Source organism: Argentina silus (genome assembly GCF_951799395.1).
Source record: "Argentina silus genome assembly, chromosome: 5".
Classification (NCBI taxonomy): Eukaryota; Metazoa; Chordata; class Actinopteri; order Argentiniformes; family Argentinidae; genus Argentina; species Argentina silus.
The window spans coordinates 15,037,494-15,064,216 of record NC_139659.1 but is presented as its reverse complement, the minus strand read 5'-3'; the positions used below and the strand labels follow the sequence as shown (position 1 = coordinate 15,064,216).

Below are 26,723 nucleotides of genomic sequence, written 5' to 3'. Positions count from 1 at the left end.
TGTTTTTTTACGTCCTCATAAATGTCACACAGATTTATGTGATCAGTGTCTAGTCAACATGGTTTCCTGTAATTAGGGATCATAATAACACTGAAAGTTCCGCGCAATGTCCCCTGTTTATGCAAAAAACTCATGGCAAAGTCTTGGCTAAGTGAATGTTGTTCAGGGACTGCAGTAATTGGCCCATGTGTCCCACTCTGCGAAAAAACCAGCTGTATGTGAATACCCACAACCACCGTAAACAAACACCCCAGAGATATCAGATTAGCTATGGGCCTGTGATTTAGAGACCCTCCTCAAAAAATATAGCCTCTTTCAGGGGACGGCGAGGGCCTGACAGGTCACATCAATTAGTGCTGAAATATGGTGCTCTATGGTTCTGAAGCTGGCCCGGTTTAGAGCTCCCTTGGTGAGACTAATGCTTCACTGCTGGCCTTGCTGGCTGTGTGTCTGACCTCTGGGGGGGGGGGGTGTAGAGCGAGGTGTCAAGTGGCCTGTGGATAGACACACACTCCATCTATACACACTCCCACTTGACCCATTCCAAACACGGGGCTGGCTTTGCTGGCTGTGTGTCTGACCTGACAAGGTGTGGAGTGGCCTGTGGATGGATACTACAGTACACACTCCCACTATAGCCTAGTACACACTCTCCCTCTCTTCACACACTCCCCTTTAGACCCATTCTGAACCCTGCCTGCTTCTGGCTGGGAACCACTTTGGGGTGGGAGCCTTAATATCCTCCTCCTCCACAGGGTAATGATTGAATTACAGCTCTTGTTAACAGGAAGGGAAGCTGCCAGAGCTTATTATGGGGTCTGTGATAGGAACAACTCTGCTTATTAATGTTAAAGCTCACCAGGCTGGCTCTGCTTCCTCGCTCTCCATGCTTACCCACTCATTGTGTAACTATGGCCGACCCTGTGCTCTGACCTCTCTGGGGATGTGTGTGTGTGTGTTGTCTCGGGGGGTTATGCAATAAATAACACATTCCTAACAATCTGATTGTATGGCAAATGAAACATTGATAGACTGACTGATTGATTGATTCTCTCTTTCCTTACCCTGCAAGTCATGAAATGACCCTGCGATGTGGTAAATGAGACCAATGTATGTCATATCATCGTTATTCCCAACCCATTCATCCTCTGGCTAACTGACATGAATCAGTTTCTCTGTATGTAAGTAGAAGGGGGGACAATGGATACCACAGTGGTTAGGCTGCTGTACTATAGTATACAGTGACTGGGCTGAAGCTATGACTGTGTCTCAATGTTTCCACAGCTGCTGCATGTGCTCCTTGTTCTCAGGCAGAGGAAGAAACTGTCAAAACAAAAGTCTTAAACCTATTCCATTCTCAAGTCAAAGGTCTATGAGAATTTCCCATATACAAGTATATGCCTACATGCTGCATATGTTGGGCTTGGTGGTCAGAGCTTTGATAAGCCTGTCCATGTGCTGGGCCCAGGATTTCAAAACGTTTAATCTAGATCAGAATGATCCAGATTCTTTTTTGCTGTTCAGGATCAGATCTATTTGGCAGATTTGTTGTAGTATACAGGAAATCAGCCAGCTTGATCCAATCCTGGATAGCAAAAAATAATCTGGATAACACAAACCTTGTGAAATACTGGGCCCTGGTGATTTCAAATTAAGATGGCTAAAATGACTGTTATTTTCAATTAAATGAAACTACATGAAACTTGTATAGTAACACTATATTTACTTACCAAACTAATACATGGCTGTTGCCTAGGTCATTTAGGCCTTGCTACACAAGTAATAGACCGACATAATATAAAGTGTAGCTACACGTTTGCCTACACATTTATATAACCAAAAGTGTGTTACAGTTTTGGTTTAAAATTAACTGAATTGACAATGAGCCTGTCCTCACATTTCTATCTCCACCAGCCTCCTCTGACCTGTATGCTACCGATATGGTCATTGAGGGCTCCTTTGTATCACACACCCTCAAGCATCTGAAAGGAGACAACGGCACCACCATCAACCCCACCACAGGAGTGAGGTATGGACATTTCCTGGCTCCGTTTCCGTCCATCCAGGGCCATGACATCACTGGGCAGACCCCCGTTTCTCTCCCTCTCAGAGGAAATAGTGAAAGATGGGAGGGAGTAATTCGCCATGTGATTTGAGTGAACCCCACTTTCTTGAAGCACACACCTGTTTTTCATGTGTGTGTGTGTGTGTGTGTGTGTGTGTGTGTGTGTGTGTGTGCGTGTGCGTGTGCGTGTGCGTGTGCGTGTGCGTGTGTGTGTATGCGTGTGTGCGTGTGTGTGTGTGTGTGTGTGTGTGCGTATGCATGTGCGTGCGTGTGTGCGTGCGTGTGGGTGTGTGTGTGTGTGTGTGTGTGTGTGTGTGATTCACAGCACATACTTGGGAGTTCAAAATCCCACGTCCATATGGTTGGTTCCCGTACAGCATATTAGTAACCTCAGGGCCTCGGCTCTGTTACTTCCTCTATCACTTTGTTCTCCTCCCATTGGTCCCCATGTGGTCTGATTCTCCCCATTCATTACCCATGATTTATGTACAGTAAGGTGGTCTCACAGTAGTGAGTGTTGCCTCAGTAAAACCACCACACTATTAGAGATTATTATAGAGGCCCGAGACAGCGCCGAACACACCACTGGGGGAATTCAGAAATGTTAAACAGAACCCAATATTGGGAAAGTCTTGGGGAAAGCAAATATAATGTTAATCTTAGTTAAACAGTGGGCACAACTCATAACCTGGGGATAATATTCATGCCTGGAGCCTAGGAGGGAATAAGTGAAACATACACAAACATTTGTAGGTATTGGGACATTGGATTTCATAGGGAAAAGAAGAAATTAAACGCTTGCTGGTTAAACAAATCCAAATATATAGCTGTGTTACAACGTGTAAACAACACAGATTACTTGATAAAGAAAGAATGAAATGACCTCCTGAGGCAAAAACAAGCAGTCAAGGGCGTACACTTAAAATTATGACTGAAATGTAATACAAACAAAAAGAAAACAGCTGAATTGAAAGTATAAACAGCATGATTCATAGGATTTTGACAAAGATATGTTAAAATGTGGTACATACAGTACATTAAATGACCACCAACATTGGACATTGTTTTAGCAGTAAAACTGAAATACCTTGTCACAATAGTCTACTGTCGTGTCACTTTGAAAACAAGCTTAGTTCTCCTCTCTGAAGTAGCAAAATAGTGAGTCAATTAACTCATCGTTGTGTACAAACTGGGCTTCTGGTGAACACACCCTAATTGATAAGGAGTCTTCTTTTGGGTTTATCTGGGGGAGTCTCCCTACAGGGTCTACTAGGAGTAGTAATTAATGTCTTACATTGTTCAGACTAGGCCTTTCCCATCCTCACACAGAGAGGAAACAGGAAAAGGAACTCCAACTCCCAATGCCTGGACAGCAGAGAGAGAGAGAGAGAGAGGGATAGAGAGAGAGAGAGGTGGGGGGTGGGGTGTGGGGTGTGGGGTGTGGGGTGTGGGGGGCTTGAGTTAGGAAGGGGAAGGCAGGGAAGGGAGAGAGAAAGGGAGGGAGAAAGAAAGAAAGAGAACATTAGGCAGTTCCAGAGACTGTGGAGAGATGTGTGTTGATGGGCTTCTCTGACACCCTCTGGGGTTTGGTCTTCCTCTCCTTCGCCTCTGTTCTGTCCGTCTTGGCCTGTGGCTCTCTGTGGATGTACAAACTGCCGTGTCCACCAGCCTCTCACTGGGGGAATATGTGCTGTCGTCTCTCCTCTGTGACCCTGTGGCTGGTCTACTGGCTCTCTCCAGGTACGGCTCTTATGGGATTATCTATATCATAATTACTGTATCTATATCATAATTACTGTATCTATATCACAATGATTGATGTCATAAATGATCATGAAGGCCGCCGGCTACAGTCATCGACACCTAGCTCAGTGCTCCCAAGAACAGAGGGCCACAGTATAATAGCATTGTTACACGCACGTTGTAACTAGTAGTGTTTAAGAAGTGTGCGTCTTTGTGTTTGCTTTATATTTACTATTGGTTTTCATAGGAGTAAAATGGGGAAAGGTTTAGTTCGTCATACGTACGTTATCATCAATATCATTTCAAAGGCGTCAGATTCACTCTGCCTTGTGTGAAAATCCAACGGTTGGACCTTCATTGGTAGTTATTTGGTTTAGGATCAGAGACTATTGTTGTTGCAGGCGTAGCAGTCTTCTTCCCCTTCGTTGTATTTTCTTGCTGTGTCAATAAACTACAAAAGACTCGGATCACAAAGTGATCCTGAGACTCCAGAAGATATGAGGTGAATAGTTGGGGAGAAAAGGCTTGAGGAAGCCACAAGTTTCTCTTTCTCACGAGTAGCAGTGTTTGCATCCTCTACTAGCCTTTTCAAAAAGGAGTTAAAAAGACGCCTTGCCGTATTCAATGCTTCTGAGAGGTAGCTTATCATTCAGAGGTAGCTTATCACTGAGCTAGCTTATCATTATATCTACTGTGGTAATAATAGTGGTTTCCAGTGATTATTTGTTTTGTTTTTATTTTTGATGATATGGTTGCTTGTTCTAATAAAGTCTGATAATGTTTGACTCATGAAAATAATGTGAAAAGAGCCTACAGTAAGTTGTCATTTTGTTATGACATTTCAATGAACTACCCTTGAATATAGATCAGTGTTGAGATACAGTTAGGAAATACCTTACACACTAAAGTACCTTACACACTAAATCACGTCATTTTTATTACTTGAAGTTAGATGTGGAATACAACATAGTTACTTTCAATTATGAAGACAGACAATTACATATGTTTTTGGTAACACTTTCTAGAAGGCATACTGTATGTAACGCATTTTATAACTAATCATAATTTATATATGATGCCTTATAATGTCTTCATAATATATCATATGTTATGTCTGTTTGTAAGAAGTTTTTATTCAACTCACAGGGAAAATGGCTGAAAATAACTCATGATCATAATGACATGATATAAGACATTATAACATAGTCATACATGCTTATAACAAGTCTTATAATACGCTATGATGGCATTATAACTGTTTGCTTTAAGTAAAGTGTTACCATTGTGCCACTAGTTACCTAACACAGTGAAATGAGTTCAGCAACCTCTTTGACATGGGCTGGTGCTGCAACCAGTTTCCTCTACACACCCACATTCCCTTCACACACATGAGCTCACAACCCCCACACCCCTCTTTTATGTTGCCAACCACACACAAATAGTTTATCTTTCCCAATTATAACAAACAATAGACCAAATTCATATGATACTGTACAATTAACTTAAAATAACATTGGAATTTATCAACACAATTGGCTTGCATTGACTGGTGATGATAGTAATCACAAACTACTCTAGCAAGCCCTAGCCCTAACCCTAACCCTTACACAGAGTTTCTCTCGTACCGTACTGACATGAAGCATTTATGATATCTTTTATCAATACACTTAAAAAAGGGTTCCAAAAGGACCCTTTAAAGAACCTTTTGGGGTTCCATTCAGAACTCTCCATGGAAATCTTCTTCATGGAACCTGAAATGGCTCTACATGGAACCCTAAAGCATTCTTCAAATGCTTCTCCCACAGGGACAGCCGAATAATAAGTTTTGGTTCTTGGTAGCACCTTTTTTTCTAAGAGTGTAATTCCAATCTGTTGCCAACCATTTTACCCATTCTTCTCATACATCATACATCTTCTACCATGTGTTCTTCGGTTCCATTTGTAAAGCAGTGCCAGACTTTGGGAATGGAATACAAACAAAAAGAAAAACCGGTGAACTGAAAGTTGATATATTCAAGTATAAACTATACATAGGATTATAACAAAAATATGTTAAAATGTGGTTCATATGGTATATTAAATGACCACTGGGCAACATTGGGCATTGTCTCATCAGTAAAACTGAAATACCTTGTTACAATAGCACAAGTCCACTTTGGTGTCACTCTTGTAAAACAAGTTAAGTTCTCTCTAAAGTAGAAAAAATAGTGAGTCAATGACTCCATCTTGATAATATGTATAAACTCTAATATAATGTGTTCTGGGTTTCTGGTGAACCCATTGAAGAATGCTTTTGGGTTCCATTCAGAACTCTCCATGGAAAGGGTTCTTCAAGGAACCCAAAAGGATTCTACATGGAACCCTAAAGGGTTCTTCAAATGCTTCTCCCACAGGGACAGCTGAATAATCCATTTTGGTTGTTGGTACTGTTGCATTTTCTTCCAATCTATTAGCATCCATTTTTACCCATTTTTATCATACAGCATAAATCTTATACAATGTGTTTTTCAGTTCAATTTGTCAAGCAGCGCCAGACTTTTGACAGCTCTGATATTGTTCTTCAAACAAATCACCAAACCTGCCAGCCACAGGGAGCAGTCTGGCAGTCCTCAGTCTGAAGAGGAGGACTCTCCCTTAATGGATGAGTTCCAGCTCCACCCCACTTAGTCTCCCTCCACCCAGACCCCTCCTAGAGAGCCCAAGAGGCCAACAAAGACATCCAGCAAGTACATGTTGTTCAAGTGTCACTCAGACACATGTTTGCCTCCTCAGCATAAGGCTTTCTTTGTACTTTCATCTGTTTTTGGAAAACAAGCCCCTGTGTTTGAATCCCCTGTGTTTGAATCCCCAGTCCTTGCGGCACAAATCAGCCAAAGCATTTTGTGCCTTCACTCTCAGATAAGACAGCAATCCATTTATCATCCTGGCAACTCTGTTTTCACTCTGGAAAGAGAGGGTCTGGGTTGCGACAACCCACTGTAACAAACCTAAAGCATACTCCAAGCAACAGCAATACACAACATAACTCATCAGTCTGACAAACATTAATATTCACTCATCTTTAACTTTTGCCAAATGCAAATGGACTGAGGGAAATACCTCTTTTTTAAAGATAAGTTTGGGACATAACTCATGTGCATAAGGGTGTGTCATCTGTTCTAACAACAAATACTGTATCTAAGGATATGTGTTGTTTCTAGAGTGCAGTGAGATATTGAGCCTGGCCACCTGTGGCTGATAAATATTAGCATTGTCTTGATGAACAGGAATGAAACAACTACAGCCAAATCTGAGAATAGATCTTAGACTTATTAAAACAAAAGTGAAAAGGGAAACAGTGTCATGTACATGTTGAGAGAGCCAGCACTTATGTTATGTTATGTTTGTATAATAAAACAGTTGAATTCCCTGTTAGGTTTCGCTGACTTTAAATAGCACCATGTTTAAGGACCTGAGATGTACATTACATGACCTATAGTGACTTCACAAACACAGTTATTTGTTTGATTTGAGTGTATGTGACAGTGGTATTAATCTATACAGACTATTCCCCGGAGTAGGACATTTATGGCCTAGGTTTATTTTTATTTTATTTTATTTTATTTATCCTTTATTTATACAGGAGACAGCACCTTGAGACCAAGGTCTATTTTTCAAGTGTGCCCTGATTATGTTATCTAAACACATCACTATTTACATTACAAAGAAATTATGAAACTGGGATGCTACTTCACCTGAGTGTGTCTCCTCTGTGTATTTGTCCAAGCCTCCTTTTTCTGTCTCTGTGCGGCCCTGGCATAATACAATTAGTCTGCACCCAGGCACTTGGCCAAAACAAGTTTGTTTCTCTCTAGCCCTGCTTGGAATGCTGACAGCATCCACCCAAACATCTATCTTTTTAATCTTGATACTGGTTGGACGTTGGAACACAACAAAAACGCACATAAGTTTTGCGTGTGTAAACTGAGTAATTCCTTCAACATTAAAAGCTAAGTAAATCAAGGGATTACGGAGCCGTCCGTAATAGAGCATCAGCAGTTGTGTAAATTTTTATTCCTTTCATGTTCAGACTCCATGTGATGCTTTGACATAGATAATATCTTTTAATAGCTCAGTTTTTTTTTTCTTTGCTTCAGAAAGTTACTTCCCCCCCTAAACCTACACCCTACATTGTCAGGACTATTCTTACCTCAACAATAGCAGGGCGAGGTTTCCCAATGGCACCCTGAAGACTACAGATCACATTATACAGTACAATCAGCTGGCTGGTCATCTGAAATGATTAAAGAACAGTAGCTAGGGAAATTTGGCTACATTTCATGACGAAAGCTGTGTTTAGTAGGGATAGGGAGTATGAGTGGCTGACTTATCCTAATTCACACAACAGGAACAACCGAGTTGAGCTGAGTCGAACTGAGCTGTACTGGGCCTGGCCAGATTAGTTGCAGAACAAGTGCTGGAAAGGACCATTTGAAAGGAAAATATCTGAGCCAGCACAAAACGATTCAGGTCCGCCCTGCAGTAAACAAATTCTCCAATGTGTCCTCCACCCAAATCCTTACCGTTACTAAGGGTCGGAACGGACACTGTGTCATGTCCTCCACTTCCACCTAGTCTGTGCCAGTGCCTCCCTCTCTCCTGTCTGTCTTTGTCTGTCTGTTTGTGTTGAGATGTCACTCATCATCTCCACCTGCTCGTTCTGCTCACCTGTTGGTCATCTGCTCATCACCTCGCTGTATTTAAACCCCGGCTTCCCATCCGCTCTTCGCCAAATCATTGATGTTGTTTCCAAGTTAGTCTCGTTCTCGGCTGCTTCATCTCGTATTGATTCTAAAGTCCTAGTGTCTTAGTACTGATCATTATCCCTTTATGCTCCAGGACCTTGACCCGGTTATCCACCTGCCAGCCTACCTGCCCGCACTACCCGCCTGCCCTGCCTGGCCTACGTGCCCCGCTTGCCCTGTCTGTCTGCCTGCCTGTCTGCCTGCCCTACCTGCCTGCCTACCCTACCCCGTTTGCCATTCCACCCAGCTTTTCCCGTTCCCTGCATTTCCCTCATTAAATGCCCTATTATTTTATATTTGTGTCCTGACTCTGTGTTCCACGCCTGGGTCCATTATCTCTAACCTTAACACACTGGCGGGCTGTGCTTGTAATAGCTCAGGTCAGCCCTGTATGTGTGTAAAGCTCCTATTGTGCTTGAAAGATCAGAATATTTTTCTGCATACACAGAAAAAAGTAACCTCATTATATGTGTAATACACACATGCAGTAACAGTATTTATAGTACTCAGTTCATCCATGTAAAACACATTATAATTAGAATATGCCATTAAGTTCAGTATGAAGTATGGTTTTTAATGAATATTATCACTTCAAGAGATAAAATAAATACTGCTAATGTTTGGAATAAGACCAAAGCGGGGGGGGGACACATGAGTGGGTAGCTCCTGTGTGGAAACATTCAGCATTCTTGTCAGTGATCCATCCCTTCAGCTACGTCCCTTCTACAAGGAAATGGCTGCACCTCTAAAGACCTTTTCACCCCCACTACCCCCCTGTACAAGTTTCTCTCCTGTTAATAAAAATAAATAAATAAATAAATAATAATAATAATCCTTCTTCTAGCATTGTGACTGCCTATGGCCCCTGGTCTGAGCATTGATTACTTTATCTTATGATGACTGATGGATAGATGATTCACTTACTTAAACAAATGTATTTGTTTTAAGTCGCTTTGGATAAAGGCTTCTGCTAAATGGCATAAATGTAATGTGAATGTAATGGATGGCGTTGTCTTATGTGTTGTGAAGTGTGTTGTGAATTGTGAATGGCACGTGCTGTATGACTTCATAAGATAAATATTGGGGTGCGAAATGTAACCAGCTGGTTGGGTTATCCACAGCACCCCATCCGTCATCATTAGCTATGACACATTCATACAGCAGATGGATCTAATACAGTATGTGCAGCAGGGGAGGCTGGTGGAGGTAGAAATCAGAGGACGGGTTCATTGTAATGCAGGGGATGGAATAAGAAATGGTATCAAGATTCAAGATTCTTTATTTGTCATGTGCGTACAAGTATGCAGTGAAATGCAAAAGTGACAGTGCCACAGAGTAGTGCAACAATAAGTTTTAAAATAGAATAAAATAAAATAAAATAGTTAAAAAAGTACTAAAAAAATATAAACAGTATAAACAGTATAAACAGTATAAACAATATAAACAGTATAAACAGTATAAGCAGTATAAACAGCGGTGAAGCAATGTACGCAATGGAACACATATGCCCATCCTCCGATTGATGGTGATGAGGATGGATGCCATATCGCTCTCCGAATGTTCCCCTCTGTTCTCTCCCTAAAGAGTGGAATCAATGGAATATTTATTTGTTCAAAGTTAATTTCACACACACCTAGTCAATCCCTCATCAGACCCTTCACCCATCTAAAGTTAATTGACTTCTTGCCAACCTGCCTTTGGGCCAAGCCTAACCCGCAGGATAATCAATTTGTTGGCAAAACATGTAAGCTTGGCGCATATGAAATTCATTTGAGTTGTGAAAACAAAATCCAGTTGACCGGGACCTTGTTGCTGTTGTGGGACAGCGTTTATGCTGTCAAGAGAGCAGTGTGTATCCTCCCTGCATTTAATCTGAGCCAATGGTTCTGCAGTGCATCAGGGATGGGGTCAATTTCATCTCAAATTGGACATGGATCTTTTTCCATTGGAATGCAATTCAACCCTGAATTGAATTGGAATATGTTAATTCTACACTGGTATTAAACTGCTCCCCTCTGGAGAAACTCCATGTCCATTTAAACTGACAGGAATTGAAACGGAATTGACCTCAACTCTACTCTACGTGACTGAGATTGCAGGAAGGGAATGATGGGTGTTTTCTTTTCAAAGACGTTCTGAGTTTTTTTGTCTTATCTGAGCTGTCTCTGATTTATAAGTGCTGAGGTTCAGAGGTTCTGGCTGAGGGAGAGTCCAGAGTGGACATATGGAAGAGATCAGGCTTATGGCTGCAAGCTGAGGTCACTGCTGTGCTACGCAGCGCAACGCCGACCCCCTGGACACACAGCCCTGCGGAGAGAGATGTGTGAAGTTTCCGACGCTATGCATCATGTCCGTGATCCTGACACACACACTATTCACTGAGGAGAGAGAGATGCACACACACACACACACACACACACAAACACACACACACACACACACACACACACACACACACAAACACACACACACACGCACGTGCGCACACACACAAGCGCACACACGTGCACGCACACACACACACACACACACACACACACACACACACACACATACACAGACACACACACACACACACACACACACACACACAATGAAAACCTGTACCATATTACTTTTCACTTTTCATCAACGTCACACTGTCCTTAATCTGAAACATCTTCAACGTAAGCGCCCTAACGCCAACAATGGAAGGAAACTAGCAACCGGTTCCATTTGGAAACCCAATGGTCACTTATGTTGTCAACTGCACTGGCCGTGACAGACGACAACTGCATTGCGTTTGTAATGATGTAATGGATGCCTCAATGGAAAATACAGACAATATGATGATACTTGTGAATGACTTCATATGAATACAGTCCACAGAGTGTTCTTCTGATAAGGAGGTGAAGATGAATGTGAAATAAACATTTGGTGCTCTTGGTTCATTTGCACGCTCTGTAAATGGACCAGATTGGTCCATTCCTGTTCTATTAGGGGATGGAAGTAGAAATCAGAGGGCGGGCTCATTGTAATGCATGGAATGGAATGAGGTGTGTTTGATACCATTCCTTGCTCAATTCCATGAATTACAATGAGCCCGTCCTCCGATTTCTACCTCCACCAGCCTCCCCTGTGTTTTATAGTATCTGAATTTTAGTCTAAAAAGTGTTTATTATCTGGTTTTATTGGTGTCATAGACACCCTCTTTTAGTGTCGTTGGTCTGTGAGGAGACCCAAGTGTCTACAAAAGAACTTCCTCAAGCTTCAAGGGCACAACACTTAAGTTTCTCATGTCTCAGACAGGACTACCTTAACTTCGCCCTCAGGCATTATATAGGCACCGGACCTTCCGAGCACACTGGCTAGAAGTGTCTGGGAATGAGATTAGGGCTACCTCATCACGAGAGCATGATTCCAAATCCCATCCGCTACACCTCTGCACTTTCCATGTCTTGTTATTAGAAAGTTGGCTGTGTTGAATCTATTGGCCATTGTCTGTGTTTGCATCAGCTACATGACACTGTTCTTTTGGCCGCCAGCTGTAACAGTGGTGATACTAAAGTGTATCAGCAGAGAGCATAAATCAGACATGGTCTTTGTAAATGTCATGATTCCCCATGACTGTAGGGGCCACACACTTGTATGAGCGCATATGGTAATAACAGATGTACTGACAACACGTTTGCAGTGTACGAACAAGTGGTTTTGTATGTTAGATGTGTGTGTGTGTGTGTGTGTGTGTGTGTGTGTGTATGTGTGTATGTGTGTGTGTGTGTGTGTGTGTGTGTGTGTGTGTGTGTGTGTGTGTGTGTGCATATTTATGTGTGTTTATGTGTGCTAATGTGTCACAGGTAATGCCCTGGACATCGCCGACCTGACGTTGGTGAACCCTGACCCTATGGTGACGTCTTCTGACTCATCTCTGCACTGCGTCAGTAGTGACTGGTCCTCCGGCAGCACACTGAGCATGGGGCGGGACTTCCCCCTCACCCATCCCCAAAACCTGCCTGTCAGTCAGGATTCAGCCTACCACGCAGCCTCTAAAATCACCTGGAAAACACGCAGTGACATCTTCGGGGAATTCTACTGCAGGGCCAAAAACACTGACAGAATCTACACATACAAAATGCTAAATGAAGGTACTGCACTAGACATTATTCTTGTGTTATAGGCAGAGTTATAACCACATGACATGTTTAATAACTAACATTTTTTTCTTTCTATTACATTGCAAAGTTGCGTAGCCTATTGTGTTCAGGTTCTCACAATAGTCAGAGCACACAATGCTTACCTCAGCAAGTTGCTTTGTAGTAAAGTTTTATAACAAGAGTGACTAAATCAAACAAGCTTGTCCCTTTGACTGTTACAAATGTCACACATTACATTTGGCGAGATAAACTGTTATTCTAACTCTGATGAAATACAAACAATGCCAAACAGCCAGAGGGATGAATGGTGGGACGTACGTTAAACTTGCTGTGACTTCCTGTTAGAAGTGCTTGTTTGCTTATGACTTCCTCCTTGCAGTCAAACCGAATCTAACTCCAGCAGTATTTTCTGTTGTTCACCATGCACACTTATCTCATTTCTGTTGGCAAATGACTGACATTACACAACAGCTTAAGTCTTGCAGCAAACCGTGAACTATTTCAGATTGCTGACTGTGCTGGTTTATGCACCACTGAGAACACAGGTCTGGTTTTTGTTTGCCTCTTAAGCCACATTCCTCCCAGAGTCCCTAACGACAACCGTCAGCGTAGGAGAAGATGTCAACATTTCGTTTACCCGCAGAAAAGTCTTTGCAGAGGATGCTGTCATCTATAAGAATGGTAAATGGTTCCATGCTTTAAACTGTTGTTTGTATATTTGTGCCATACTATACACAGGTGGAGGCTGGTGGAGGTAGAAAATGTTTACTTTCCATTAAGTGGTTCTTACAGTGTTATTACTTTCCATTAAATCCACATTACAGTAACATTAAATAATACTTTTGTAATTGAGTAATGGCTCTGTAATCATTGTTTTGCTATCACACAAGTCTAGTAGTTGTTATTTCACTGTTATACAAAGATATTGAACAACTTCATAAAGTGTTACTAAACTAAGTCTGTTCTCCAGGGTCCTTCATCCACTCTGTGCCCAAGGATGAGATCCCGGATATTCTCCAGTACCCCGTGGTCAGGGTGACCACCAGCGACGCTGGCCTCTACACAGCCAGATCCATCGCTGGGGCCAAGTCCACATCAGCAATAACCAGGCTGATAGTCAGAAGTCAGTATTCCCACATTGTCTTTATTTGACTCTACTTTACCTTGACTTTTTACCTCATACATAAAAACATGGTTCTATAAGGGTCATTTGAACCCTACATTGAACTCTTTGAAGAACTTTTGGGTTCAATGTAGACCCCTTTTGGGTTCCATGTAGAACCCTTTTCACAGAAGGTTCTAAATGGAACCCAAAAGGGTTCTACATCGAACCCAAAAGGGGAAGAACCCTCTATGGGGACAAATGAAGAACCCTTTTCTAACCCTTTTTTCTAAGAGTGAAGGGTGAGTTTTCCAAACGCTTGGTTGCTTTAGTAGTACCTTATTTATTTTGACAATCCAGCAAAAAAACCTCGACCAGCAAAGTTCTTCAAAGTTTGCGGCTGGGTTGTCAGGAGAAATAAAGTGCTACTTAAGCTACATAGCATCCAGGAAACTCACTCCTGTTTGTTTTGTGTCAGCTTTTACAAAAAAAACGTCATTTGTAAAAGGAAAAAGGCTCCATTTTATAGTAGATAGAAGATGAAAGGACCATTTGGAATTGACTCAATGTACTACTGTGCTTTCTACCGTTATGTCTAGAGTGTAGACATGGAGTCTGGGGGCCGAGTTGTGAACACAGCTGTCCTCAGTGCACCAACGGAGGTGTCTGTCACGATGAGACAGGAGAGTGTATTTGTCCACCTGGCTTCAAGGGACACACTTGTGAAATCGGTACATATAAATTTTTTATTCAACTAACCCACTTTTTTTTAGGAGTCCCACTGAGGGCAAGAGACCTCTTTTACATGAAAGACCTTCCAAAATGTACATCCTAGAGGACGTGTTTGATTCCATTCCATTCCATGCATTACAATGAGCCCGTCCTCTGATTTCTACCTCCACCAGCCTTCACCGTCTTACAGTGCACCTCCTATCTAGAGATGTAGTTGAATTGATGGTTTAGTTCATTATATCACCATGGAGATATTTGGAATTTGTCTGGGAGAATTGTGCATTATGCATACGTGTGACTGTGCACTCCAAATGTATATTTTTTATGTTTAAGCGTTATTAGTTTTTTTTGTTAACACATACAAATGATCTTACATATCAATGATTCGTCTTCACAGACATCTCCTTTAATGTTACAGAATGTAACCCAATGGAATGTGGTTTATTGCTCTCTAAACGTCCACCGGCTGATTACGGACAAAGTGATTTAGTGCTCTGCTCTCTTATCTTGCTCTTTGGAATGTTTCCAAATGACCAGAGACTGTTTTGTAGGGGACTTTTGCGATATTGGAGAATACCATGTAATCACAAAGTTATGTTTTATTGCAGTTTGTGGCGAGGGCAAGTTTGGGAGGACGTGTAAGGAGTGGTGCAGGGACGGTTATTGTCGCTCCATGGTATTCTGCCAACGAGACCCCTATGGCTGCTCCTGTGCCACTGGGTGGAAAGGCTTCAACTGCAGTGAAGGTGAGGGGCCTTAACTCTACTCTGATTGGTCAACAAATGACTGTGAGCTTCTGCCCAGCCAACCAGAGGAGGATGGGCTCCCCCACGGAGCCTGGTTACTCACAAGGTTTCTTCAAGGTTTCTACAAGGTTTCTTTTTCCTTGACATTGTCCCTGCTTGCTCTACGTGGATCAGAGCTGGTCACACATAAGCACTTTATGACCACTTTATGAAGTGTATTGCACCATACAAATATATATATATTTTAAAATGTATTGATCAGCTGATTGGCAATGATTGTGTTTGTATGTTTTGGGACAGTGTAATGGATTGTTTGATTTCTCCCTGTGACTTTAGCTTGCCCCCAGGGCTACTATGGTTCTGGTTGCAAGCTCAAGTGTGAGTGTGGCGGCAAGGGCCGGTGTGACCGCTTTCGAGGCTGTGTGTGTCCAGGAAGACATGGCGCTCGCTGTGAAAAACAAGGTATTAACCAGCACATGTGCACACACGCACACACACACACACACACACACACACACACACACACACACACACACACACACACACACACACACACACACACACACACACACATCCAGTAGTGCTTTATACTAACTTGTTATTTTCTACAGACAAGGCTCCTGTGGTGGTCAGCCACCTCATGGACACTGAGTTGAACTCTGGGATTCATTACTTGGACAACTGCACTGCCATCGGCCAACCAGCACCTTTACACAGGGAGATCATCTTACTCAAAACTGACAAAACAATCATATATGTAAGTGACAAACGAGATTACAGTTATTTGTAAGAATGTTGCAGTATTTGATAGATTTAAGTCAATTTGATATGAAAAAAACACGTTAGCCATTTCCTTGTATCAAATGAGATTTTAGATTTCAATTTTCATAGGCATATGACACTGACACGGTGGGTGACCAAACCACCTCAAGGTTTAAGGTGGACAAGATCACTGAACGTGATACTGGTCGCTGGACCTGCCAGGTCAAAACCACAGCTGGGCAAGCAGAGAAGGAGTTCATGGTCAATGTGAAAGGTACAGTAACAGAACCAGACCAGACTGATCTGGGTTAATATACTGTACTTTCAGCTCTCCATCATCCCATGATTTTTTTCCATACTCTGGGATGGTTGAGATAAGAGCTAAAGACAAACTACCTTTGTCTTCTCTTCGCTTTTCCTCTCTTCTCTTCTCTTCTCTTCTCTTCTCTTCTCTTCTCTTCTCTTCTCCTCTCCTCTCCTCTCCTCTCCTCTCACCTTCTCTTCTTTTCTTTTCTCTTCTCTTCTATGAATTCTGACTGGAACAGTGTCTCTCTCTCACTTCCTCTCCCTCCTTCAGTGCCACCAAAACCACAGTACCCTCCCGTGTTGAATGGGAGTGGACCGTACCATTTGGTTGTGTTACTCAACAAGGAGCCCTACAGTGGGGATGGACCAGTCACCTCTGTAAAGGTCCTCTACAAGCAGGTCAATGCATCTGTCTGGGAGACAGTTGAAGGTACTAAACACCCTCAGACATGAGCTCACATCTGCCCTGCGGACCTTTGTCTTATACATTAAAAGCATTATAAGCATTTATATGATCATGTATTAAGCATGTATAAGCATGCATATATTTAGCATGTATTAAACATAAGATATATGCATGTTTAATATGCGCGTTTAATTAATACATTATATTGTATTAAACATTAGTGTATATAGACAATAACTGTGTAATTTTCTGCCATTTTCATGAGAGTTATTTTAAAGTGTCTCTACTTGTTATTACTCATGTTGTAGGTTCAAAATGTGGTCCATGAATCTCAGAGCCAGGGAACAGTATGTGCTTATTGTTGCACATGACAAAGTGTGAGATTCTTTTCAGCTTCAGTAAATGTTTTCTAAAGGTTTACAGTATCTCACTAAAGTACTTGTTATGACTGTGCTGAACAATTAGAATGATGTAATTTCCTGCATGGGTGTTATTGTGTATTGGAAACTAATCTAATTGGTTCCAGAAATTCTTTCCAAGTATTGGAAATCTAAGCATTACCCATGTAATTGTTTGTCACCATGGCTGTATTGGATCATTTGGAGACATTGAGGCATATCAGTGATTGAATGTGTTCATGTCTATCAGTTGTTGGTCCTGTGATCCTCTGTATTTGAATGTCTATCAGTGATTGGTCCTGTGATTCTCTTTATTTGAATGTCTATCAGTGATTGGTTCGGTAGTGAAGCTGGAGAACCTGACCCCCATGACCCAGTACACCACATTTGTCCAGCTGAGTCGCCATGGTGCTGGTGGGACCGGGTTTCCCGGGCCTGAGGCAAGTTTCTCTACCCAGATGCTTGGTAAGGGTCATCATCTTCCCATTGTTGTTTTACCTCAGAAAGGCAGACATTTCCTCTGATCTTGACAATGCGAATGAAGTATCGTACAGAAACCTGATATGCTTTGAGTTTCACCGTTAACTTCAAAGAAAAACATAGCACAGCCTAAGGCACTTCACTAAATCAACTGACCTATGGCAGGATTTCAGTCTCCTGATGACATCATGCCTCTCCCCCTTCTCTCCCACTCGCTCCCTTCTAGACCTCCCGCTCCCTACGGGGGTCAAGCTGGTCCCAGTCAGCCAGACCTCCCTCAGCCTGTCCTGGGACCCTGTGGTAGGGCCGGGGTCGGGGCCCTCCAAAGAGGATTGGACCTATCAGGTGATTTGCACGCAGCACTCCGACACTGGGAACTTCAAGACCTACCTCCTCCCTGCCAACTCCACGAGTCAGCAGGTGGTGGACCTGAGGCCCAGACACAAATACGAGTGCAGAGTGAGGATGATGACGGTCTCTGTGGGGCAGCGCAGCACGCCCGTGTCCGCCTGGACCCTCAGTAATGGTAAGAACAGGGTGGACACAGGGTCTCATGCAATAGCAGTTCTAAAACGTATTATCAACAATAGTTCGGCCAAATTACAAAATCCCATATGTGGTTCCTTACCCTGAAAGGGAACACGTGTCCTAGTCAATGTACCCTGAATTAGAATATTTTAAATTAAACTACATGTGAACTTTGGGTGAACTATGCCTTTAATAACAAAAGAGCACGAGAGGACAAACGAATGATGCAGGGAATTCAGAAGAATATATACCCCGACGTTTCACAAACACAAAAGTCCTACTACAGAAAGCCTATCGTGTGTGCTGGACTGACTGTTAAACAAACATGTGTCTACATTTATGGAATGGTAATGTTTGACTTCCCTCCACCAACGTCACCCTCTAACTTCCACCCCATGTGTTTGACTCTTGGAACAGAGTTGCCACCCGCCCCGTCCAGTGTCATGAGCTGCAACGTCAGCGACACGTCTGCCATCATCACCTGGTCACTGGCTGAGGGCAACTCCATCTCCAAGGTTCTCATCCGCTTCCAGGACACAGCGCTGGCTGACTACAGCCAGCTGGCAGAGATCAACGTGCCTAATGAGCAGCAGCACCAGCACCAGGCCATGCAGTTCCAGCTGCGGGGCCTGAGGCCCGACACCCCCTACCTAGTGGAGATCTGGTCCAAGAACAACATGGGAGAGAGCGTGAAGAAACCCCAGATCACCATCACGACCTTGACTCCCCAGGAGAGCTCTCGTAAGTTACCCCTAAGCCATGCATTCTTGACTGATTTCCCCCCTACTTAGTAGTCAAGGGAGGCTGGTGGAGGTAAAAAAAAAAATGGAATGTGTGTTTGAATGAGCCCATGCTCCAATTCCTACCTCCACCAGCCTCCCCTGCCACTAAGCCACACACTCTTGATTGAGTCCACCCTCTACTTAGTAGTACAGATTAGTACCCCACACAGTGCAGTGGAGGCTGGTGGAGGCAGAAATCGGAGGGCGGGCTCATTGTAATGCATGGAATGGAACGAGTGTTTGATACCATTCCTCATTCCTTTCAATGCATTACAATCAGCCCGTCCTCTGATTTCTGCCTCCACCAGCATCCCCTGGAGTCTATCCCCTACTGAGTAGTACAGACGAGTATCCCACGCAATGTGACACAACCGGCGGTAAGTGAATGGAGAAAAGTTTCCTAATCACATCCATTGCAGTAGCCAACACATTGAGTTGTCCCTATGAATTATTACATTGCTCCATATGACATTGCATTGCTCCATTCTGAGTGATAGCCTAGTGTTGATATTGGAATGTAGCTACTGTACAGTGAATGTTCTCTCCTTCTCCCAGGACTAAGTGGGTTTGGCAGCGATGGAAACATGCTGTTCTTTGCCATTCTGGGCTCGGCTGGTATGACGTGCATCACAATTCTGCTGGCCTTCTGCATCGTGTTGCAGCTCAAGAGAGCCACCTTCCAGCGGAGGATGGTGCAGGCCTTCCAGAATATAGTGGTGGGTTAGATGGACTAACTTCTCTTGAACTTTACCTATACAGCAGGATGTCCCGGGGGCCCTAGGCGAGAGCGTGGGTGAGGGGCCCCCTCCAGAGGTTTTTGGATTCCTCAACCACCTGAAACAGCTTTATCCTGCAATCTACACCCTGCTCCCTACCCCATTTTCCCCAAAAGATAAACGTTTTTGTGTGTATTATTAACAGTGACTGTATTATCAACAGTAAACAAAAACACACCAAAAATCAATATTGCACATTGAAAATATATTACCTGTTACCTGCACCTATCCCCCACTACACCTCTATGCAGGTTGCACAAGGTCACCTGAACTTGTGACCTACTGCCTGAAAAAAAAACAGATAACATTTTTATTTGAAATGTTTTTTTATGTCACATTTGGGGGCCCTTCCAGGGCTCTAGGCAACTATAGCCTATTTGGCCTATGGGCCAGGCTGGCCCTGCTACACAGTACATACAGAAAACATACTATAGCATTCTGAATTATCACATACTCAAGTTTAAAGTTTGTTAGAGTCAGTAATAATAATAATAATAATAATAATAATAATAATAATAATAATAATAATAATATCATATCATATCATATAACACTTGAGTAAAGAAAGATGATGAGGGCTTCAACAATTGTCAGTATAATGCTTCAAAACTGTGAGAAAAGAAGGACATGGTTTATATCTTGAATGTGATTAAATCGTGGAAATACACCTGTGGGGGGACATGCAGCGTTCGGCCTGTTAGAGGGAGCTACAGGACCGTGGCCGGGGTTGTCGAAAGCAAGGCTTCGTTGCGCAGGTGTTGCGAATGAAGCCTCGTTGACTAAATGGTTTAAGATGTGTGTGCCTCTGCGTTGAGAGGAGGGACGGCAACTGTGAAGTTGCCGAGTATTTGGAGGGCTTGAAAGCCGAGTACGAACATTTTATAAAATAAACGGGATTTCCCAGACCACACAACCTCGACTCCGCCTCTGTGTCACGGAACTTGTTACAGTGGCGCCCAACCTGGGACACAGCGAAGGCGGAGAAAAAGGGAATGGAGGCGTTAAGCGCGGCTATCGGAAGGATGGCCCTTATACTGGAGCAGCAGGCCCACCTCCAGCAGGAGCACCAGGCCGCGGTGAGGGAGATGGTGACGGCAAGGGCTGAGGACCGTACCCTCCTCCTGGAGCTCGTCGGGGCCATCAAGACGGGGCCGGCGCCCGGGTCGGCACAAGGTCCCCCCAAGGTCCACCTCCAGAAAATGGGGGACCTGGACGACCCGGAGGCGTTCCTGGCGGTATTCGAGGGGACGGCGAGGATCTCGGGGTGGCCGGACGGCACGTGGGCACACCATCTGCTGCCCCTCTTGTCAGGTGAGGCGCAGCTCGCTGCCCACAGCCTGCCAGCGGCCGCCCAACGGGACTACCCGTCCCTGGCCCGGGCAATTCGAGACCGCCTGGGCCTCACGCCGGAGGAACACCGTCGCCGGTTCCGGGCCCTGACGATGGAGGAGGGGAGCCGGCCCTTTGCCTACGCCCAGCGGCTGCGGGACAGCGCGCGGCGGTGGCTGGACCCAGGGAACAGCTCGGCAGAGGAGGTCGGGGACCGGGTGGTGTTGGAGCAATTCCTCACGGGGCTCCCGGCCCGGACCGCCGCCTGGGTCCAGTACCACCGGCCCCAGGATCTCGCGGCCGCCGTTACCTTGGCAGAGGACCATCTCTCCCTCCCGCCGCAGGAGCCCCGGCGACCAACCCCGGCCCCGCGCCCGGAAGGAGCCATGGTGCCGGAGGAGGAGAGACCGGCGCCCGCCCCGAGGACGAGATGGCAGGGGCAGGTATGTCGAGAACCAGCCCTGGCCCCACAAGAAGCACCCCGAGCGACAGGGGGGGTGTGTTGGCGATGCGGACGGCCGGGCCATGTACAGGCGGAGTGCCCAGTGAGGGAGGTGGGGCAGGTCGTACGAACATTTTATAAAATAAACGGGATTTCCCAGACCACACAACCTCGACTCCGCCTCTGTGTCACGGAACTTGTTACAACACCAATTACTTTGTCATCAAAATGAAAAAGACTTCATCATAATGGCTTACTGTACTTAAACCTGTGTTACATTTGTCATCGTTGTAGAGAGAGGAGCCTGTCGTCCAGTTCAGCTCTGGGTCTCTCAACCTGCCCAATAAGAAGTCTAAGAACCCAGAACAACCGGTGGCCTACCCTGCTCTGGAGTGGAGCGACATCAAGTTCCAGGATGTGATCGGCGAGGGCAACTTTGGCCAGGTGCTCAAAGCTCGCATTAAGAAGGACGGACTGAGGATGGACGCTGCCATCAAACGGATGAAAGGTATAAACCTTATGTTGATGAGATGTTGTTGAAATACAAGATGATGAAGATGGCAGTATGGAATATAAGTTGTAGATGAACACATCTTAAGACATCTTATCTATTGGTCTTGTAGTAGAATAGAACAGAAAATAAGCTTTAAAAAAAAAGTTCAGCTTAAAAAATGCACGTTAAAACATGTCATCTTCTCATCATCAAGATCATCAAAAACAGGCCTTTAGTTCTGTATATAAAGGCTTTCAGCATGTATTCTGTAGATATTTAGGACACCACATAGGGGGATTCTTGATAAAAAAAAAAACCTTCTCAGTCAATTTCACAACAATTACCAGGCCCTTTTGCATTTTGGGAATCGGCAATAACCTATGAACTTGATTTGTATCTCTGACAGAGTACGCCTCCAAGGACGACCACAGGGACTTTGCTGGAGAGCTGGAGGTGCTTTGTAAACTCGGCCACCACCCCAACATCATAAACCTCCTGGGTGCCTGTGAACACAGAGGTACAGTCCAAGTGTTTCTCCACTGACTTCACAGCTCATCATATTTTATTGGGCTGTTACTGTATGTGTCCTGCTGTGGAACCTATTGAAACAGAAAAATGTGACAGTCAAGAAGTTAATGGTAGATATGGGAGATTGTATTTCACCATATTTCACATTGTGCCAATAAGACGCAATGGACTGTAATAATCAATGGACTGTAATAATCAATGGACTGTAATAATCAATGGACTGTTATAATGGACTGTAATAATCAATGGACTGTTATAATGGACTGTAATTATCACTGAGATAAATCTTGAGTACCTCAATAAAGAAGATGAACAACCGAATTGGCTTATAAAGTTACCCATGATTCTCTCTGTGGAACCTCCAGGGTACCTGTACCTGGCCATAGAGTTTGCCCCTCACGGCAACCTGCTGGACTTCCTGAGGAAGAGCCGCGTTCTGGAGACGGACCCGGCCTTCGCCATCGCTAACAGCACAGCCTCCACGCTCACCTCCCAGCAGCTCCTGCACTTCGCTGCAGATGTGGCCCGCGGCATGGACTACCTGAGCCAGAAACAGGTTAGCAACATCAAGATTAGCTCTCTAAGACCCCTTGCAGATTTTCGATAATTTCAATGACTTATCGACTTAGATGAACATGCAATCTCAGAACCCAGTAGTCTCTAGGGATACTAATGAGCATGTTCTGTGTCAATAATAATACATTTCAATGTAAAGCTGCGCTTTATTGAGTTTTCCTGGCTCATTGGTCTTAAAAGCACAAAAAACGTATTTTTGTTATTTGGGTGAACTATCCCTTTAATTCCCCCGGCAATACACACACATAGTACTGTAAGAGTGTTTGTATTAACAAACTGTTGAATATTTCTCTCAGACAAAGTGGATTCAGATGTCGCCATCTCTAGTTTATTCACAGGGACCTAGCTGCCAGAAACATCCTGGTTGGGGAGAACTTTGTCGCCAAAATAGCTGATTTTGGTCTTTCCAGAGGACAGGAAGTGTATGTAAAGAAGACAATGGTGCGTGTGCGAGCACACTCAACAAATAAATCATGAATTGTCCCTTTTCACAATGTACCTCATGCTTATGCTATGAAACTGTGACCTTTGGCATGGATACGGTGTGTTTCAGTGGAGGCTGGTGGAGGTAGAAATTGGAAGACGGGCTCATTGTAATGCATGGAACGGAATACAGAATGGTTTTAAACACGTGTTTCATGCCATTCCTCATTCCATGTATTACAATGAGCCCGTCCTCTGATTTCTACCTCCACCAGCCTCCCCAGGTGTGTTCATAGCTGTGTATTTCTTTGCTTTGTGAGTTGAAGAGATGTGTACTGTATCTTCATGTGAGAGTCTTGTAAGTGTTAGTGGCATATTCACTGTGTGAGTTGTTTACAGAGGTGTGTATCTTCACTGTGTGTTTCAAACAGGGACGTTTACCAGTCCGATGGATGGCCATTGAATCTCTGAACTACAGCGTTTATACCAGCAACAGCGATGTGTGAGTATCTGTATCTCTGACTAACTGTTAGAGAATGTTACATGTGAAGACAACCGAATGACAGATGAACATGCAATCTCAGAACCCAGTAGTCTCTAGTGATGCTAATGAGCATGTTCTGTGTCAATAATACATTTCAATGTAATCTTATTTTGTACAACATGTATGTGCTTAATTCCACAGAGTAAGACAGTGTACCTCTAAATAATGCAAACTTGACCTGTAAAGTCTGGGGGCATATTAATACAGTATGTGCTGTATTCAAAGTACTGATTTTCTGTTTCTCTCTTCATCCTAAGATGGTCATATGGAGTACTTCTCTGGGAGATTGTCAGCTTAGGTTAGTACCGTACCGTGTCTAGGCTAACAGACAAAATACACTGTCTGAACATCCTCGGTCTGACTGACCCAGAACATGACTGTGTGTGTGTGTGTGTGTGTGTGTGTGTGGAACTGCAGGAGGTACTCCGTACTGTGGGATGACCTGCGCTGAGCTGTATGAGAAGCTCCCCCAGAGCTACCGTCTGGAGAAACCCCTGAACTGTGACGACGAAGTGTAAGTACCACAGGGGTCTGCTGCCGAACTACTGAACCCTTTACACACTGTTTCTAATAAGTGAGCTGCTCTGGTTTGAGTCAGATATGAACTCCTCCATGCAGAGTAGAGATCACATGGACACTCAGGGACAGGAGTGATACATAGATGTAAGACATACACACACACGTGTACACACATGCACACACACGTGCCAGTAAACATTTAAAGAAGAATGCTGGCATTCATAAAGGCATTAAAGACCTCAGGCACATTTGCACACAGTTAGGGAATCATACAATACAATGAAGCAAAGGAGTGGATCTGTTTTATGTTATCATGCAGTGGAGGCTGGTGAAGGTACTGTAGAAATCTGAGGACGGGCTCATTGTAATGCATGGAGTGGAATGAGGAATGGTATCAAACACGTTTCCTCATTTCATCCCATGCATTACAATGACCCCGTCCTCCGATTGCTGTCTCCACCAGCCTCCACTGTTATCATGACTACCGTATAACCAAAGGTTCTCCCTCTTCTCCATGTGGTGGTGCAGGTATGACCTGATGAGACAGTGCTGGAGGGAGAAGCCCTACGAGAGGCCCTCCTTCGCCCAGATCCTGGTGTCTCTCAACCGCATGCTGGAGGAGAGGAAGGTAAAAACCACAACAAGACATTTTGCTTCATTTGGAGTCCTGGCGGCGATGCTAAGAAGTAGCACACTCAAAGTAGGGAGTGGCAGCAGTCTATTGCATGGGGCCAACTGCCTCATGTTCTTATTAACTAGCTTTATTACTATCTACCTGTGTGTCTTATCAACTTATTTCAATAATTGTTTATTCATTATTTGCTTTATTTGGGCGGAGGTCTGTCTTTTTATCAACCCCTTACTGCAAGTATAATTGCCAGGAAGTTTGACAAGCTTTCTAAACTAGCACTAGGTTTCAAAACCGAGCACTAAACGTATCATCACCCTGTCTTTTGTTTGTAGACATATGTCAACACCACGCTGTATGAGAAGTTCACCTACGCAGGCATCGACTGCTCCGCAGAAGAAGCTGGATAATCTTGTGTTCCGAAGACGACAGTACTAAACATTTTCTGTTTGGTTGTACATGGATCATAATGTAACATGGTTTAAGCAATCCTCCACAAGGGGGTTCATGGACTAGTATTTTGCACATATTGTGTACTCCAAGTTATGTGCTAACATATGGATACTGTATCATAAACTGACTTTCAAGACTTTCATGTTGTAAAAATGTGTTATTGATTCTTCTGGTCTGGTGAATGCCCATAGTTGTAACTGGCTTTACCAATGTTTTCAGTAAATGTGTTGATTCATCTGGTCTATTTGTAACTGGCTGTACTTATAGAATATTATCATTGTCACTAATTGTGTTGTTGATTCATTTAACTGGCTGTAGATAGAACAATCTTTATCATTTAATGTGTTGTTGATTCATTTAACTGGCTGTAGATAGAACAATCTTTATCATTTAATGTGTTGTTGATTCATCAGGTCTACGATTGTAACTGGCTGTACCTATAAAACAATGGTTGTCTTTGGCTCTGACCATAAATAATGTTAAATGTTAACATTTTATTGAGGCGCAACAAGAACCACCTTTTGCTACCATTATACAATAATAGCAGATTTAATGTAAATATCTCTCAGAAATGTAACCAATGCTCATACAGTAAACTGTACCCATAAAACAAATAAAAAGGTTTGTAATGAAACAATTAGTTTGGTTTGTGTGACACTCATATTTCTTGTGATGTCACTTTCCTATATAGAGAAGCAACATTTCATGGGTGAAAATGTGAAATCCTATTTCATATAGTTTCATTTATGGTTATGTGTAAATCAAGAGATTTTTACCCAACAAATTCCAGCCAAAATTATCTCAAACATTACAAAGAATGTACAAGCCTTCATGCTGTAGCCCTACATTCTTCATTGGTTTCAGGTACAGATACAATTTCCCTTGATTTCAGATGAACCATTGAGCAATGCTTATTAGGTACAAGATATACCTGCACCATTGGCTGCCTTTATGTGCTGTCTGCCCGTCTCTTAAGTGGCAAAGCATATAAACTAGTGGTTTAAATATTGTATTAAAACTATATTATTACAGTACATGGCAGATA

At 43.5% G+C, this 26,723-nt stretch overlaps 1 protein-coding gene across 1 annotated transcript; it reads left to right on the top strand.

Annotated features, from left to right (window-relative positions):
* Positions 1-1,940: 1,940 nt before the first annotated feature.
* tek (TEK tyrosine kinase, endothelial) lies at positions 1,941-26,278 on the top strand (the record flags this gene model as incomplete). The annotated part of the gene is made up of 24 exons (XM_083670047.1): positions 1,941-2,029; positions 10,770-10,915; positions 12,429-12,716; positions 13,296-13,406; positions 13,696-13,848; positions 14,427-14,558; positions 15,168-15,305; positions 15,642-15,767; positions 15,917-16,062; positions 16,197-16,341; positions 16,645-16,803; positions 17,508-17,642; positions 17,884-18,183; positions 18,603-18,926; positions 19,523-19,683; positions 21,809-22,022; positions 22,414-22,524; positions 22,901-23,091; positions 23,439-23,552; positions 23,966-24,036; positions 24,336-24,376; positions 24,496-24,592; positions 25,126-25,225; positions 25,561-26,278. The coding sequence occupies 24 exons, from the start codon at positions 1,941-1,943 to the stop codon at positions 25,633-25,635; spliced, it is 3,567 nt and encodes a 1,188-aa protein (XP_083526173.1). The 3' UTR covers positions 25,636-26,278.
* Positions 26,279-26,723: the final 445 nt, after the last annotated feature.